The sequence below is a fragment of the Siphateles boraxobius genome, unplaced genomic scaffold (genome assembly GCF_051911475.1).
Source record: "Siphateles boraxobius isolate OS27281-9 unplaced genomic scaffold, OSU_SipBor_1 77, whole genome shotgun sequence".
Lineage (NCBI taxonomy): Eukaryota > Metazoa > Chordata > Actinopteri > Cypriniformes > Leuciscidae > Siphateles > Siphateles boraxobius.
Window position 1 is genome coordinate 11802754 of NW_027509205.1, and position 17341 is coordinate 11820094.

Sequence of the window (17341 nt, forward strand, 5' to 3'; positions counted from 1 at the left end):
ACAGGCTGGAATTATATAATGGTCTTTTCAGCAAAACGTGCGGAGATGCAAAATAGTAATATATATATATATATATATATATATATATATATATATATATATATATATATGAAATGAAAAAAACATTTTTCTTTTTCTTTACATTGCAGTTTTTCCTGTTAACCAGCTGTAGGGCTTTTATTTTGCCTGCATTCTGCTCTAGAAAGGGGGTGTGTACACGTCTGAACCTTCATTTCAGTGCATGTTAAGATTATCTTTTATCAGATTGTTACGGTTTCAGACGTTCAACCTCTGAAAAACGATATGTAACACATCTAGTTGTCAGCTCGTTTTAAATCCGCCTGGCTCCAGTCGACGTCCGGAGAAGAAGAGACTCTAGAGCATCATTCTGACACGCCTCTCCTGAGAGAAATCTGTCAGCATGGGATATTTAAAGCTGATCGAGATCGAAAATTTCAAATCTTACAAAGGACGCCAAATAATCGGACCGTTTCACAAATTTACAGCAATAATTGGACCAAATGGATCTGGTAAGTGTTCTCTCTGGCGCTGATGCATTTAACGCACACTGCATTAACGTGGTCGCTATGGTTATATTATTAACATTTAAATGCATTACATTTGGGTGTTTTTGGGTGCCAGATTTATTTCCGAGAGGTTGATTTTTATATACAAAAAAGTCTGTTTGTTTTTTTAATTTTCGTAGACCATATTAAAATATAGTTTTAGATACTTTTTTTCATAATTTATAATTTCAGAAATCATAATTTATTTTGCTACTAACTTTAATATATTAAGATGTTCGTAATATTCATTTATATGCTTAAAATCATAAAAAGAAATATTGTAAAAATAAAAAAAATGTGTAGCCTATTTGTTTACCAAAGAGACTAAAGTCTCAGTGAAGATATTTAATTTGTAGGTATCAAAAACAAAGACTTCATAATTTATTTTTGCTACTATATTCTATTCTATTTTTGATACTACAGTATATATTACTATTTTAAGATATTCATAATATTACTTTGTGTGTTTGTTTTTAAATGTAAAAAAAATTGTATCATTACTGTCCATCAATTTATTCCAAAGCTGTGTGTATTTGTTTACCAAGAAGACAAAAGTCCTAGTCTAGATATAAGCCATGTTAGGTGTGTGGGGAAAAATAGAGAAACCATCATTAATTTTTGCTGCTAATTTTCAAATATTAAGCAATTAATAATATGCATTCATATTATGTTTGGAATTAATATTATTATTATAACAATGAAAAAAAAAATACTGTTGTCCCTCAATTTTATTCAAAACGTTATATGTACTTGTTTACCAACGAGACTATAGTCTCAGTGAAAGTAAGATGTGTGATGTGTGGGAAAAATAAAATAAAATAAATAACAGGAAAAATTCAAGGTAAATATATGAGCAGAATATTGTGCATCATTTCCAATCAAATTTAAATTTGGTCAGATTATTAAGAAAAAATTTAATTATGTGCCAGAAACATGTGAGAAGTGGCAGTTTAGTGCTGAATTTTGTGACCCACCAAATTCTGTGACCCTAGTAGGAGCTGTATTGAGCTAATCTGACCTACTCCTAATCCCAATCCTAATCCTAACCCTACCGTCAATGCAGTGCTTACTAGGGGCACAGAATTCGATGGTTCACAGAATTCGGCACAACACCGGTGCGCAAGAAAAAGTGAGGAGGGTATCCCACAGATTAAAATATAAAATAGAAGTGCCAGTACTATATGCCGGTGTGTACCAACCCACTTTGAGCACTGTTTAGGATACATAACTTGTTAGCTATGAAATTAGCTTTAGCCAGACACAAGAGTCTTGTTTAAAATGTCAAATAATAAAACATGCCACTAACTCGATACCCAAAATCACTGCTCTCTAGGGAAGTCAAACCTCATGGACGCCATCAGTTTTGTATTAGCAGAGAAGACCAGTAACCTGCGCGTTAAAACACTGAAGGATCTCATCCATGGAGCACCAGTGGGCAAACCAGCAGCCAACCGTGCCTTCGTGAGCATGGTCTACTGCGAGGACAATGGAGATGAATGCACTTTCACACGGATCATCATTGGTAAATGTTAAAAATAAAGCTACTAAATTACTGAAAGTACTGAAATGTGTTACAACTTCATGATAGTAAGTGAACCACAAAAACGACAGTAAAAAATCTTTACGTTATTTATTTTCTGCATTATTTCCTATGAGATTAACTATTTTTATGTTACAGGTTCTTCCTCAGAGTACCGAATCAACAATAAGGTGGTCGGCCTTTCAGACTACAGCGAGGAACTGGAGAAACTGGGTATCCTTATTAAGGCCAGAAATTTTCTTGTGTTTCAGGTATACATGCAGATGCACCTCCAGCTTTTTTTCAGAATTATAGAAAACATAAGATAGCCTGATTAAGGATATAATAGATTTTGTCTGTCTTTGTGTTTTTGTTGTGCAGGGTGCAGTGGAGTCAATAGCCATGAAGAATCCTAAAGAGAGGACGGCTTTGTTTGAGGAGATCTCCCGCTCTGGTGAGCTGGCCCAGGAATATGACCGTAGAAAGAAAGAGATGGTGAAAGCAGAAGAAGACACACAGTTCAACTATCACCGTAAGAAGAACATCGCAGCAGAACGCAAAGAGGCCAAACAGGAAAAAGAGGAGGTAATCTTACTGCACCACAAGTCTGCAGTGACACCATTAATGCATTGTTGTTTAAACCTCTGCTCTCTGTTCAGGCTGAGAGGTACCAGAGACTGAAGGATGAGGTGGTCAGGGCTCATGTTCAGCTGCAGCTCTTTAAACTCTACCATAATGAGGAGGAGATCGAGAAGCTGAACCGAGAATTGTCCCAGCGCAACCGTGAGATTGAGAAGGATAGGAAGAAGATGGACCATGTCGAGGAAGAGCTCAAGGAAAAGAAGAAAGAGCTGGGAAGAATGATGAGAGATCAGCAGAATGTGGAGAAGGAGATAAAGTGAGTGATAGGTTCATATATATATATATATATATATGTACTGTGCAAAAGTCTTTGGTATAAGTTAGTATTAGAAAAACCATAGAAAAGGTTTTTAGGCCAGTTATTTATATATTTTGTTGTAGTGTGTTAGTAGGAAATATCAGTTTGCATTTACAAATGATCTCACCATATAGTATTGTATATAGTATAAATAGTATCTACAGTTGTGGCCAAAAGTGATGTTTTTGTTTTTAATGACCCTATAAGTTCAATTAAACAATCAAATTATGTAGAGAATGTTATAATGTGAAGAACAAAACAGCATCTGACAAAATTATTTGGCAAAAGAAAGGTAAACTACAGCTACAGTATTATTTTACTATGCAAATAAAGCTGATTTTGCATGATTTCTTTGTATGACAACATATATATGTATATACATATACATATATGTATATGCCATGTTGTCATACAAAGAAATCATGCAAAATCCGCTTAATCACCAGGTATATAACATATAAGAGGTTATATATACATAACAGGAAATAACTGTAATTTATATGTGTAGTTAAATTTCAGTTAAGTTTTAGTTAGTTAGAATAACCCTAAAAATGTAAGTAGTATAGATATGATAGGCTAACTACTGTATAGCTGTTGGTCACAGTTCACTAAAGAAGTACTTCTCTAACCTCCTCTAGAGAGAAAGATGCTGAGCTGAATCAAAAACGGCCACAGTATATCAAAGCCAAGGAGAACACCGCCCATAAAATTAAGAAGCTTGAGGTGGCTCGAAAGTCTTTGCAGAACGCCCAGAAGATGTACAAGAAGCGTAAGGCAGACATAGAGGAACTGGACCGTGAGCAGGGTGCTGTGGAGATGGCAAGGCAGGAGTTTGATGAACGGATGGAAGAGGAAGCACAGAGTCAAGGCCAAGATCTGACACTGGAGGAGAATCAGGTTAGTCGAACTGAAAAATGTAACTGTGTATACATTTCAGTTTTATTTAACACTTTTACTGTTATCTCAGGTGAAGCAGTATCACAGGCTGAAGGAGGAGGCTAGTAAGCGGGCAGCTACCTTGGCACAGGAGCTAGAGAAGTTTAACAGGGACCAAAAGGCCGACCAGGACAGACTGGATCTAGAGGAGAGGAAGAAAATTGAGACGGAGGTACATTGGGAAATGATTATAAACTATTTTCTTTTGTGCCTTTGTGAGATTTCTTAAGTCTCTTTCTTTGGATTAAAGGCCAAAATAAAGCAGAAGATTCGAGAGATCGAGGAAAACCAGAAGCGCATTGAAAAGCTGGAGGATTATATTGCAACTAGCAGGTGTTTCAGAGATAATTAAAAAATGAATAGCCCCAACTCTAAAATCTGATTTTTTAAAAGTATGAAATTTTGAATTTCTTTTATATAATATTTAATATACAACTATTTGTGAAATACTCCAATCTGTGTGTGTGTGTATACAGTACCTGGATATATTTAGATATTGATATGCACATTTAGATAATAAATATTTATTTATAAATGTAATATATTTATTTAAAAAACAATGTCTTTTGTCATATTACTGTTGCTGTCTCTCTAGTGACTTGTTGCTTTTTAAATTACTTGTTTGCTTCACCCTTCAATTTCTTGTGGTGGAAAACTTGAATTTTGAGCCATCTCTGTGTTTCTCTCACCAGGCAGTCTCTGGATGAACAGAGGCGTATGGAAGAGGAACTGACTGAGGAAGTGGAGCTGGCCAAAAGGAGGATTGATGAGATAAACATGGAGTTAAACCAAGTAATAAAACACACACATTTACTCATACTCTTAGGTGCATAATATCACCAATACTTTGTTTTCATTTCTGTGATGAATCTGGTCACAGGTGATGGAGCAACTTGGAGATGCTCGTATTGACAGGCAAGAGAACAGCCGTCAGCAGCGCAAAGCTGAAATTATGGAGAGCATTAAACGGCTTTACCCCGGCTCAGTGGTGAGTTGCTGTGTGTATAGACACATTTTCAATTTAAGCTTGCAGCAGAAGCTTGTAAGATGACCACAAAGAGCTTTCACTGTATTGATTTCGTTATTTGCTCTTAAATCCCATTTAAATGTTTGTCCGAACAGTATGGCAGACTAATCGACTTATGCCAGCCCACCCAGAAGAAATACCAGATTGCAGTGACCAAAGTCCTGGGAAAAAACATGGACGCCATCATTGTGGACTCTGAGAAAACCGGCAGAGATTGCATCCAGTACATTAAAGAGCAAAGAGGAGAACCGGAGACCTTTCTGCCTCTCGACTATTTGGAGGTACAGACAGATTTAAATAAACAATTTATGAGTTGAGGTCTGAATTCTCCAGCAGTGGAATGGGCAGTGGAATGTGTTTCACTGGACACATGCTTCTCTCGCTCAAGGTGAAACCCACAGATGAGAAACTGAGAGAGCTTCGGGGGGCAAAGCTGGTGATCGACGTGATCCGCTATGAGCCGCCACACATAAAGAAAGCCCTTCAATATGCCTGCGGGAATGCTTTAGTCTGTGAGAATGTGGAGGATGCTCGCAGGATTGCCTTCGGAGGACCATACCGTCATAAGGTTTAAATATGTAGTATAAGTTAAATATAAAGCACATATGATAGGATATCGTGTTCAAACTATTTATCTTCAATTGTGTGTTATTTCTTTTACAGACCGTGGCTTTGGATGGAACTCTCTTCCAAAAGTCAGGTGTGATCTCTGGAGGAGCTAGCGACCTGAAAGCAAAGGCTCGGCGCTGGGACGAGAAGGCTGTGGACAAACTTAAGGAAAAGAAAGAGAAACTAACAGAGGAATTGAAGGTGGCACACAAAAGAGCTTCAGGGAAACTTCATTATCTTCTAGAATGCAGGGCTGTCACGATCATTTAAATGTTATAAAAATATATTACTATTTAAAAAATGACAAAAATGTAATAAAATGACAAAATAGTTTTATAAATATCAAAATATAAAGATTTTACAAAAACAAATTTGTAAAAAAAAAAAGAAGAAAATATTTAGTCCTCTTTACTTTGATTTCCATTAACACTGTTGTTTTCTTGAACCCAGCCATTCCCAATATATAATTATAATATGTATAGTAATTATTTATAATAATAATGTATATTTATATAATTTGTTTATATTAAATTTCAATAAAAATTAAAGACAACATTTTCAGTTTGGTCTCAGACGTGGCTGGAATTTAATATGTGCACAATAATTGCGGTTCATGTGAATCATCACAATTAGATAAAATAATCTTGATCAAGTGACAGCAATAATTGCGACAGGCCTATCATAATTCATTAATTTGTGAAATAAAGGCATAAGTATTGTGCAAAAGTAAAACATTTTTTTTTTTTAACTTTTTTAACAAGCTGGTTTTATATTTTTGTCTCTTCAGGAACAAATGAAGGCAAAAAGAAAGGAGGCAGAGCTCAGACAGGTTCAGTCTCAGGCACACGGGCTGCAGATGAGACTCAAATACTCTCAGAGTGATCTGGAACAGACCAAAACCCGCCACCTCTCTCTGAACATGCAGGTACACCTGAGCAACAACGCCTCAGTCAAGACATGACAGCAAAATATAGAGAATCAGATTTATGTCTTGAAAAAATACAGGGGGTTGTCATTGCTGTTACAACGTGTTTGTCAAAATGTGTGTATGTCATTGTAGGAGAAATCAAAGTTGGAGAGTGAGCTGGCGAATTTTGGCCCACGAATCAATGACATAAAACGAATCATCCAATCACGAGAGAGGGACATTACAGAGTTAAGAGATCGCATGAACCTGGTAAGAGCTCTGGAAAAAAATTAAGACGTTTGAAATGTTGTAAAAATTTTGCCTTGAATTGCAACCAGATCTGTAATAATGCTCTAATAACGATTATTTGTTATGGCCATTTATAGGTGGAGGATGAGGTCTTTGTTGAATTCTGTGAGGAGATTGGTGTGCGAAATATCCGAGAGTTTGAAGAGGAAAAAGTGAAGAGACAAAATGAGATTGCCAAAAAACGGTAACCCTCTTAAAGTCAATATACTGTACAGGTTACCAACACCTCAGTGGACTGTAATGATCTAACTTGTGTTATATGGCAATTCTAGGCTGGAGTTTGAGACACAGAAGACCCGTCTGGCCATCCAGCTTGATTATGAGAAGAACCAGTTGAAGGAGGACCAGGAGAAAGTGATGATGTGGGAACAGACCGTAAAAAAGGATGAAAATGAGATCGAAAGACTAAAAAAGGTGACACAGAATAGAGGAGGAGAAGAAAGTCTTGACAAGCAAATCAGTCAAATCGTTTAGCATGAAAAAGTAAACAGTAGCTCATGTCATTCCCCACCACCTCAGGAGGAACACAGACATATGAAAATCATTGATGAGACAATGGCACAGCTACAGGACCTGAAGAACCAGCATCTCACTAAGAAGGGAGAGGTCAATGACAAGAACCGAGAGATGGAGGAGATCCGTAAGAAACTAGGGTCTGCCAACAAGTGAGAAATATTCATATTCTCTTAGTTCTTTAGATCTTCTCAAATGTAAAGTTAATAAATTATTATCTATGATAATTTATTACATTTAGATTTATGCAAAATAATTTAGTTATTGCTGGTTACATGCATGTACTGTAATATTGATGTAATGTTATACATGTTTGTTATGTTAGAGAGCTGACGCAGCTGCAGAAGGAAGTAACCGCCATTGAGACCAAACTGGAACAGAAACGCAGTGACAGACACAACTTACTGCAAGCCTGCAAGATGCAGGACATCAAACTACCCCTCAAATCAGGGACAATGGATGACATCAGCCAGGGAGAGGTACAGACAAACACATACTTTTCTCACACATACTGCTTTTTGCAAGCACAGACATACACACCGACATGTCCACATAGGGAAGCTCGCAAGTTGAGGATTCGATCAGCAGCCCGAAGGCATCAAGTTCTGTGCATGCCAAAGAGGCCCTCATAGAGATTGACTACAGCAACTTAAATGAGGACCTCAAGGTAATTTAAATTGATGAAATATTATGAATTGGTTGTCTGACAAGCAACATGGAACAATCAAAAGCTATGTAAAACCTTTCTAAAGGATTCTCTGTCAGAAGAAGAGATCAAGGCAGAGATGAACACCCTACAGCAGAGGCTGAATGAGCAGCAAAGCATCTTGCAGAGAATCAGCGCTCCCAACATGAAGGCCATGGAGAAACTCGAGAGCGTTAGAGACAAGTTCCAGGAGACTAGTGATGGTGAGCCCAAAAGTCCAGGCTAAATCAGTGGTACTCAACCTTTTAGACTCCCAAGATCCCCATTGGCCAAGACATTATTCAAAAGTCCCTCATGTTCAAAGGTCCTCTAAGAATTATTTGATACTTCTGCTGTAATGACAAAGGTGCTTTTAACCTTATTAAATACAGAAATTAGGAGTGGCAATATATTGAAATAATTAAATTCCGTAATTACAAAATTTTCAAGAACTGAATGTCCTTCTGCATTCACGCCCTTTATGAACAATTCATTTACGTGACTTTTCTTTTCCAGTCATTCAGTATTTTTTTTATGATTTTACTCATACAGTAAACAGCAATTTATCCTGCTGTTTGTACCTTATAAAATATTTTTGTGCATGACATGACTAGAAAAAAAATCCATTTGTTGGCTTTTTTTTATATTTAGTTATTTTTCATGACTTTTCCATATCTAGAAATCACACTTTTAAAATTCCCTCATAATCTGTATGCATGTTTTCCAAGACCACGAGAACTCTGGTTATTAAATAAAAATGAGTTGTTGAGGGATAAAGTTAAAATTAGAACTATGATGTCCGTTTACATCTTGATTTCAAAGGTTTTTTTGTCATCTTTCAAATCATTTTAAACCATCTTGCACCCCACCTGGCCTCCTGGTTGAGAACCACTGGTCTAAATAATAACCCATCTACTTGTAATATGCCTTACAGAGTTTGAAGCTGCTCGAAAAAGAGCCAAGAAAGCCAAACAAGCATTTGAGCAGATCAAGAAAGAGCGGTTTGATCGTTTCAATGCCTGTTTTGAGTCTGTTGCCACCAATATTGATGAGATCTACAAAGCGCTGTCACGTAACAGCAGTGCACAGGTTAATAAAAACACTCTGAACTCTGATCTCACTCTCTCTCTTTTAAGATATAATCCTACAATAACACAAGTAGGATTTCTAACTTAATTTAAGGGATACTCTATATCCTTTCAGGCATTCCTGGGGCCAGAGAACCCAGAAGAACCATACTTAGATGGAATCAACTACAACTGTGTGGCTCCAGGAAAGAGGTTCAGGCCCATGGACAACCTGTCAGGAGGAGAGAAGACTGTGGCTGCTTTAGCTCTGCTTTTTGCCATTCACAGGTGCCATTTTTGCCATTCACTTTTCTTTTATTCTTTAAAAGTAAACTACTTGTTTTGGCCGCCCTTCAAATAAAAAATAAAAAAATGCATTTCCGTTCCCTTATAGCTACAAGCCCGCACCTTTCTTTGTTCTGGATGAGATTGATGCTGCTTTGGATAATACCAACATAGGCAAGGTGTGTGTTTATTAACCTTGTAGAAAGGCCTCTTCCAATGCAGATGCGTGGATGCAACTAAACTGAATGGCATAAATATAACATTTTTATTTAACTTCTTAATCATCAGGTGGCCAACTACATAAAGGACCAGTCAGTCCAGAATTTCCAGGCCATTGTTATCTCTCTCAAAGAGGAGTTCTACACAAAAGCTGACTCCCTCATAGGAGTTTACCCTGAGGTTTGTATTCCAGCAATGGGCTGTATAAATATAAACATATCAAAAGTAGTTAACGCATATAAGAGTTCCAGTGCAATAAAACCATCATTATATAGTTATTTTACCCCGTGCCTTCAAGATTGCAACTTGATTAACTAAATTGTAATTTTTTTTCAGTTTATATATTAAGTTGATTTAAAATAATAATAATTATATATCAAACCTTTTTATTTATTCACAGCAAGGAGATTGTGTCATCAGTAAGGTGCTGACCTTTGATCTTTCCCAGTATCCGGATGCCAATCCCAATCCTAATGATTAGGTTGTGTTGATTTGAATTTGATGGTAGACAGCTGAGAGATTGATCAAAACTATCTATTAAAAACATAATGCTAATCATTGTTTACTTTTCTTTTTTTTAAATACAGAATGTTGCTTTAAGTGTTATATTGTCTGCTATATTGTGTTCCAAATAGAATGCATGATTGTGCAAGTATTCATTTGTTCTATGAATATTAGATGTGTATGAAGAGCTTTTCGTGTTCAGTCAACAGGACAGTCTAGATCCGTGTAATGGCTTATGTTTTGTCTGCACTGTCTCTCAACAGAGAACATATGAGCTGCCTATTGTCAAGTGTGCCTTGTGGATGATCCATTCATTCAGTACAATGTAATAATCAGTATTTATGAAATGTTTTTTTCTTTTTTGTCTTTATGGGAAAATATGTTACGTGTAAACCGTATTCAAAATGAAAATAAGAGCTTGCGTCATGTGCTCATGGCACGTTCCACAAATATGGTAACTTTCTTTTTGCAGGATTATAGCCATTATTCCCATGATTTTTCCAAGAATTCCCAAAAGTAAGCCCCATAGAAAATAAAGAAAAAATAAACCATCTTAAATAAAACTTAGTTTGCCTTTCTGAGGTTGATAATCAATTTTCTGAACAGCATCTCCTTTCTTCCTATTGAATCACTATTCATAATTCAAAAACTTTAATTATTCTGAGTCATAATAATGACCCTTTTTAAAGACATAATCATGACTTTTGTCTCTTAATTATCACTTAGTATGTCATAATTTCTACTTTATCTCATAATTATCACTCTTAGTATGTCACTTTTGACTTTATCTCATAATTATGACAGTCTACCGGAAATCCCAGACCAAAATGCACGTTTGAGCTGTTTTAACTGAAAGCAATTCGCACTGGCATATCTTAAATACGTCACTGCCATTGTTTTGTCTCAAGATGCACACCAGTAATGTTTTTTTTTCTAGAGTATGTTTATAAAAGCTACTTAAATGTCCTAATTGAACTAAGGCCTGATCCTGGTTTAATCTAAGCCCTGTCTGTGAAACCAGGGCAAGTATGTCATAATTTTGGTTTGCCTTAATTTCAATTTTGTATGTCATAATTATAACTTTGCCATAATTCGACTTTTTTTTTATCTCGTATTGATATATCAAAGCATTCTACTTTTTAATAAGTAGAAAAATAAATTTGTAAAATAGTTCGAAAATAGCTTCTATGTTTAACAGTTTCAGGGCCTATTTTGTACCCTATTCGTGGAAGGTGCCACAATTGGATGTAATGTTATCCTAAATGTTACATGGAACAAAAATAAATACCAGAAAAAGGACACATTGAGCTTGTAATTAATATAGACAGAGCAGACCTGACGTGCTCATTCTCACACCCATGAAGCTAACACCCATTTTCACGTGGGCTCACTCACCGGCACAAATCCAACCATGCTTGCACAAACCCAACCATGCTTGCTTGCACAAACATGCCCCGCCCTCATAACTGTTTATGACGTCAGCTAGCTCACATTGGTCGCCTCTTATTTCTTATGTTCGGTTGCCCTGCAGAGAACGCCCAACGTGTCAGTCGGCGTTCAAGATCTCCAGTAACTCCTTGCAGTGGACTGGTTTGATCAGATTAAACCCACCGCTGCTCAGATTTAAGCCCCCCGGCAATGGACAGCATCAAAGACGGGTGGTTTACCGAAACATGCACATTATGGCCAGGCCAAGCGATGAGTCTTCAAGTGGAGGAAGTGTTGCATCATAAAAAATCCAATTTCCAGGACGTGATGGTTTTTAAAAGGTGAGTCCTTGTGCAAAGAGGCTCAATTTAGCATGGTTGCTAACTCCCTGTGTTTTCTGTCAGCGCATACGTGAAGCTATTGGTCACAGCTTTTGCAGAGGGCGCTGTAATTTCATCAATTTTCTCGGAGGTGTCAAAACACCACGTTGGCTTATGGGTGTCTTGCTGTGTGGGTGCTGCGGCTAACTTAGCCGGCTAATTGCATAGCCTGGTGTAGGTCTGGCGTGGCAGAGAGAGTTCACACTATGAGACCGCATTAGTTTTGTACTCTCAACGTGTATTTTACGTAAACCTTTACATTGCAACAATTATGATATGTCAGAGCGTTTAAAAATAGACATAACTGTGACAATAATAATTACCTTTAATAGTGTGGTACATGCACACATTAAAGAGAACATCATGTCCATGTCCTTTCTCTGCTGTTTAAACACTTATTCCTGCTGTACTGGTGATCTACTCACTGGCTCGAGGCAGTAAACTGTAACTCGAGTCATTCATGCTGTTAAAAATGCAGATATAAGATTGATGTTATTGTTTCTGCCCTGAAAATCAATGAAATTTGCAGATGCAATGTGTTGCCCTATACAGGATGTGTGATGAGAGGCCAGAGCTGTCATCTCAAATGTCACATGCTTGGTTGCAGTGCTAAGTAGAATGCATTGAATGGATCTGCTGTGCTTCTTTCCATCTGTTTGCTATACCTTTTCATTGCTTAATGTATTAAGATTATCTTGAATGATTACATCATTGCTTCTCTTTATACAGTAAGACATATGGAAATGTGCTGGTTTTGGATGGAGTCATCCAATGCACAGAACGAGATGAATTTTCTTATCAAGAAATGATAGCCAATCTACCTCTCTGCTGCCACCCTTGCCCAAGGAAGGTGCGTGCTTTCATTTTGGTGCTTCATATAAATGTGATTTGGAAGAACTGAAACTGGTTGGATGTTTAGTTTCTTGCTACAGTATTTGGTTTAGTTGTTTTCCTCCTTCCTGTCGTCAGGTTCTCATCATTGGTGGAGGAGACGGGGGCGTCCTGAGGGAGGTTGTCAAGCATCCGCTGGTGGAGTCTGTTGTTCAGTGTGAGATTGATGAGGTTTGTATCAAGTTATGTCTTGAACGTCTAAAAAGTGACAGTAAAGAAATTGTAAAATGTTACAAAATATTTTTTTCTCTTCATTAAAGATACCTTTTCTATTCATCAAAGAATCCTGAAAAAATGCATCATGGTTCCCACAACAACATTTAAGCATCTGTTTTCAGCATTGATGATGATAATAGGAAATTCAAATCAGTATATGATTTCTGAAGGATCATGTGACACTGAAGACTGGAGTTATGATGCTGGAAATTCAAATTCAGCTTTGCCATCACAGGAATAAATTACCTTTGAAGATAGAAAATGGTTTTAAATTGTAATATTTCACAATATTACTGTTTTACTGTATTTTTTATCAAATAAAATCCACCTTAGTGCATAAAAAAAATCTAACATCAGTTTACCATCTATGTGTTGAAAACCTCAAGTCTCATTTTTTTCTTTCATGGCTGTTGTTTACTTTTAATTTATATATTTAAATTTGGTCAATCTTGTCTTCATCTTTATGTATGGCACCGTGCACTATGTTGTAGTTTCCAGCTTTTTAAAATATATATATTACTAAATATAAATAATGCTTTAAAATGCTGATTAATTTCATGGATACCATTTATTCACAGGATGTAATAAATGTATCCAAGAAGTACCTCCCTGGAATGGCAAAAGGCTTCTTCAGCCCCAAACTTACTCTGCATGTAGGCGATGGCTTTGAATTTATGAAAAAGAATCAGGATGCCTTTGACATCATCATCACAGACTCATCAGACCCTGTCGGTATGCAGCCCACTGTGGCATTGAAGTTTCTTTTTTGCATTGGTAAATAATGATTTAGCCATTAACTACCAGACAAAACATGGTGTTCATTTCAGGCTGATCTCATTTTACCCTGTCACAGGTCCGGCTGAAAGCTTGTTCAAAGAGTCCTACTATCAGCTCATGAAAACGGCACTTTGTGAGGGAGGAATTCTTTGTTGTCAAGGTTGACATAATTGTAGCTCTAAAAAAAAGCTCAAAATAAAGAATATTAGTGACGCATGTATGGCATGTTTGTAATTTTCTGCTGGAATTTTACAGGAGAGTGTCAGTGGTTGCATTTGGAGCTAATAAAGGAAATGAGGACCTTCTGTAAGACCCTCTTTCCTGTAGTGGACTATGCATACTGCACCATTCCAACATATCCAAGTGGACAAATCGGCTTCATGCTTTGCAGTAAAAATCCGGTATGGTTTTTCCATTTTATTTGCGTTTAATAACCGCTTTTGTTTGAAAAGCTTTACAATTCCTTTATTACTTTCACACACATTGTTACTATTTATACATTACCATTCAAAAGTTTTTTGTGTTTTTTTTTCAGCAAAGATGCATTAAATGGACCAAAAATTAACATTACAAAAATACATTTTATAATGATACTAAAGATTTCCATTTCAAAGAAATGCTGTTCTTTTGAACTTTCTATTTTAATCCTGAAAACATTGAAAATAAAAAATATTTAATGAGCAGCAAATCATCATACTAGAATGATTTCTGAAGGATCATGTGACACTGGAGTTATGATGCTGAAAATTCAGCCATCACAGGAATAAATTACGTTTTAAATATTAATATATTTAAATTATAATTGAGAACCGTTTTAAATTGTACTTTAATTGTATTTTATTACTGTTCTTACTGTTTTTGATCAAATAAATGCAACCTTGGTGATCATAAGTGTTTGTACAGACCCCAAACTTTTTATATAATAATAATTTTGATAATAGTAAGTGTAATTAATTCATTTTTTTATTGCAGAAAACAAATTTCCGTGAGCCAATACGAGAACTAACAAGAGATGAGATTGAGAGCATGAGCCTGAAATATTACAATCCTGAAATCCACCGCGCTGCATTCATCCTCCCAGAATTTGCCAGAAAGGTGAGATGCAGCCCATTGTTTTCTATTCCTTTTGCTCTTTACGCTGCATTCTTAAGGAAAGTTAAATGACCCGTTGTTCACACAGGTTCTAAGTGAAGCGTAAATGGTTTCACGGGTGCCATCTTGTCAACACGCTGCCTTCTGTGAAAGCAGAACCAAACCCTCACCACAGCCGCAGTAGCTCCCACAGCGCATCCCTCTCCAGCTTCATTTTGATTGGTCAACGGATGGCTACAAGTGCAAATGCCTTCTGTGGGGACATTCTCCGTTTCTCTGCCCAGTTCCATCAGTGCTTCTGCCAAGTCTTTTGAGTTGTTTGCTTTACTTTTACAATTCCACTTCCCACATCAAAGCTTTAAGAACTATACAAACAGAAAGTCATGCATGTTCTGTGACCGATTGCACAGTACTTTCACACGAGGACTTTCTCTTACTCGTGTTGAGTAACGTAAAAAACAGGACAATGTTCCACCAGAGTTTGTTTGGCATTAGTCACTCAAATAAGAACACAGGTATTTTAAATAACCTGCATATCTTCTCTATACACCAGAGACTTAACAGGTCAATGACAATTATACATTTTCTTAACATGCAGTATAAAAGGTTTCATTATGGGTCAGTTTATCAAAACTAAACCATTGTCAAACAAAAGGAAATCCTATTTAGTATTGTAACAATTTCTAAAACTATTACTCTAAAAGTTTTTTTTAATTTTTAGCTTGTGAAGGTGGACTTATGGGTCTCTGGTTGACTGACTTATGTGTTCTGGCTCTCATGACTAATTCTGATTACATGATGTGATTTGTGTAGAGCAAATAGATGTTTGGTATGCAGCCTTTTTGATTGATATGCTATAGTGTATTGCAAACATGCTTAAGGGTCAATGGACTCTATGGAACGATTTTGAGGTGTCTTTTAACATTAGAAATTCTGGACTACATTGAGACGTCTTAATATTGAGCATAATTATGGAGGTGTGCTTCAGGACAAAATAACGAAGAGTGTATATGTTGGATAGCTGAAGATGATCATGTGTCTTTTAAGGCTAGTTGCATAGGACAAACTATTTTGTACTCGGTCAAGTTTTACTGTGTGGAAGGGTTTATCTGTACTTTTACCATTTCATGTTGTAAATTTAATTTTGCGAATTTCATAAATAGTTTTGAAATAATAAAAAGGTGTAATCACAATTTGGTATTGATTTTCTGTTCAGCGAAACAATTAAATGCAGCTGTTTGACTATGGACAAGTGATTGTAAAGTGCCTTTCTAACCACTAGATGGAGTCATTGTTAGTAAATTCAGCCTGCCAACATCCTGCTTTTTTTTGATCGTATGGATGAAGGATGTTTTTGAAGGTTATCAGGAGTTACTTTTCAGGTAAATATTTGTGGGATCTATCTGTGCTCTTTATGTTAAATTGTACCTAAAACTACCATGTTGCTCCATCGTCAGTTAAAGCGTCATCATATTGTAAGTACAACTTACTCGATTAAAAGTATGTCTTGTTTCACGCAGTTGACTGTCGTTTTTAGATGGCCTATTACGTTTTACTGCCTCGCCAGACTTATCACGTTTGTTTTGAGCTTTTATCATTTGTCAATATTTTATTCACAAGACTAAAATGCATCGCTATGTGCACTTTAAAAAAGTGTTTATTAGTGTTTATTACACGGAACACAGCAAAACTCTTTACAAACTATGTTAAACTTTTTATTTTATGAATAAAGGCATTGCAAATCATGTTCATTGTAATGTAAAGTTTTTGGCAGATTATTCATTTTATTATTTATTAGGACTAGTCTGTGGGCATTATGTTTGCCTCGAAGCAGTTTATTTTAGTATATTTCAGATACAATTATTGTTTTTATATTGTGAATTAGGTTTTCTAATTGCTTTTTTCATTTCATTTTAGTTAACGTTTTAGTAAGTTTATTGTGTGTGTTTTTGTCATTTTTATTAGTTTTATTTTATATAGTTTATAAATTCATCCCCCCCCCCCCCCCCCCCCCCCCCAGTTTAAGTTATTTTTGTAGCCAGTTAAACTAATTGACTATATAGGCAAAAGCCTATACCTAAATTTAAATGTTTTTATTTCAGTTCATATTTATTTTATTTCAAGTAACGAAAATGTTTTTCTAATGGTTTAATTCTAGAATAACCCTGATATGAAGTCGTCAAAACTCCTGCTGAGACAACATGAGAATGTGGATTGGCATTTTACTCTGACGCCAGATATGTTTGAAGTTGGTTGGGAAGTGAACAGATGTGTTTTGCATTTGTCAATTGGCATGAATTCTTCAAACGCACTTTATCACAATTTGGCTGGGGGCACCCGCTCATCTCAACACTGTGTTAATCTCTACAGAGCCCCGGGCCCTGAAGTCTGCCCTAATCTGTCTGCTGTGAAAAATGTGCTAAAGCGCGTGTATTAGGGCTTCTAGCTACATGTACTCAGTTGGGGTGTGT

At 36.3% G+C, this 17341-nt stretch overlaps 2 protein-coding genes across 3 annotated transcripts; both read left to right on the forward strand.

The window, feature by feature from the left end:
- The first annotated feature begins 184 nt into the window (after positions 1-184).
- On the forward strand, positions 185-11385 carry smc1a (structural maintenance of chromosomes 1A). Its single transcript, XM_077218952.1, has 26 exons — positions 185-530; positions 1900-2088; positions 2245-2357; positions 2467-2670; positions 2745-2983; positions 3664-3922; positions 3993-4133; positions 4212-4294; positions 4654-4753; positions 4842-4949; positions 5084-5269; positions 5377-5556; positions 5652-5798; positions 6385-6522; positions 6658-6774; positions 6891-6997; positions 7086-7227; positions 7333-7478; positions 7652-7805; positions 7883-7993; positions 8079-8235; positions 8946-9100; positions 9215-9366; positions 9473-9542; positions 9652-9762; positions 9983-11385. Exons 1-26 carry the CDS (start codon positions 422-424, stop codon positions 10061-10063), a joined length of 3699 nt encoding a protein of 1232 aa, XP_077075067.1. The 5' UTR covers positions 185-421; the 3' UTR covers positions 10064-11385.
- A 169-nt stretch (positions 11386-11554) lies between these two features.
- On the forward strand, positions 11555-16063 carry srm (spermidine synthase). 2 transcript variants are annotated; one of them, XM_077218954.1, is made up of 8 exons: positions 11555-11855; positions 12624-12744; positions 12864-12956; positions 13580-13733; positions 13855-13938; positions 14034-14179; positions 14751-14873; positions 14959-16063. In XM_077218954.1, exons 1-8 carry the CDS (start codon positions 11725-11727, stop codon positions 14974-14976), a joined length of 870 nt encoding a protein of 289 aa, XP_077075069.1. In that variant the 5' UTR covers positions 11555-11724; the 3' UTR covers positions 14977-16063. The 2 variants fall into 2 exon arrangements, with proteins under 2 accessions (XP_077075069.1, XP_077075068.1); XM_077218953.1 differs by having other exon boundaries at positions 11607-11855; positions 13580-13775.
- The last annotated feature ends 1278 nt before the right edge of the window (positions 16064-17341 follow it).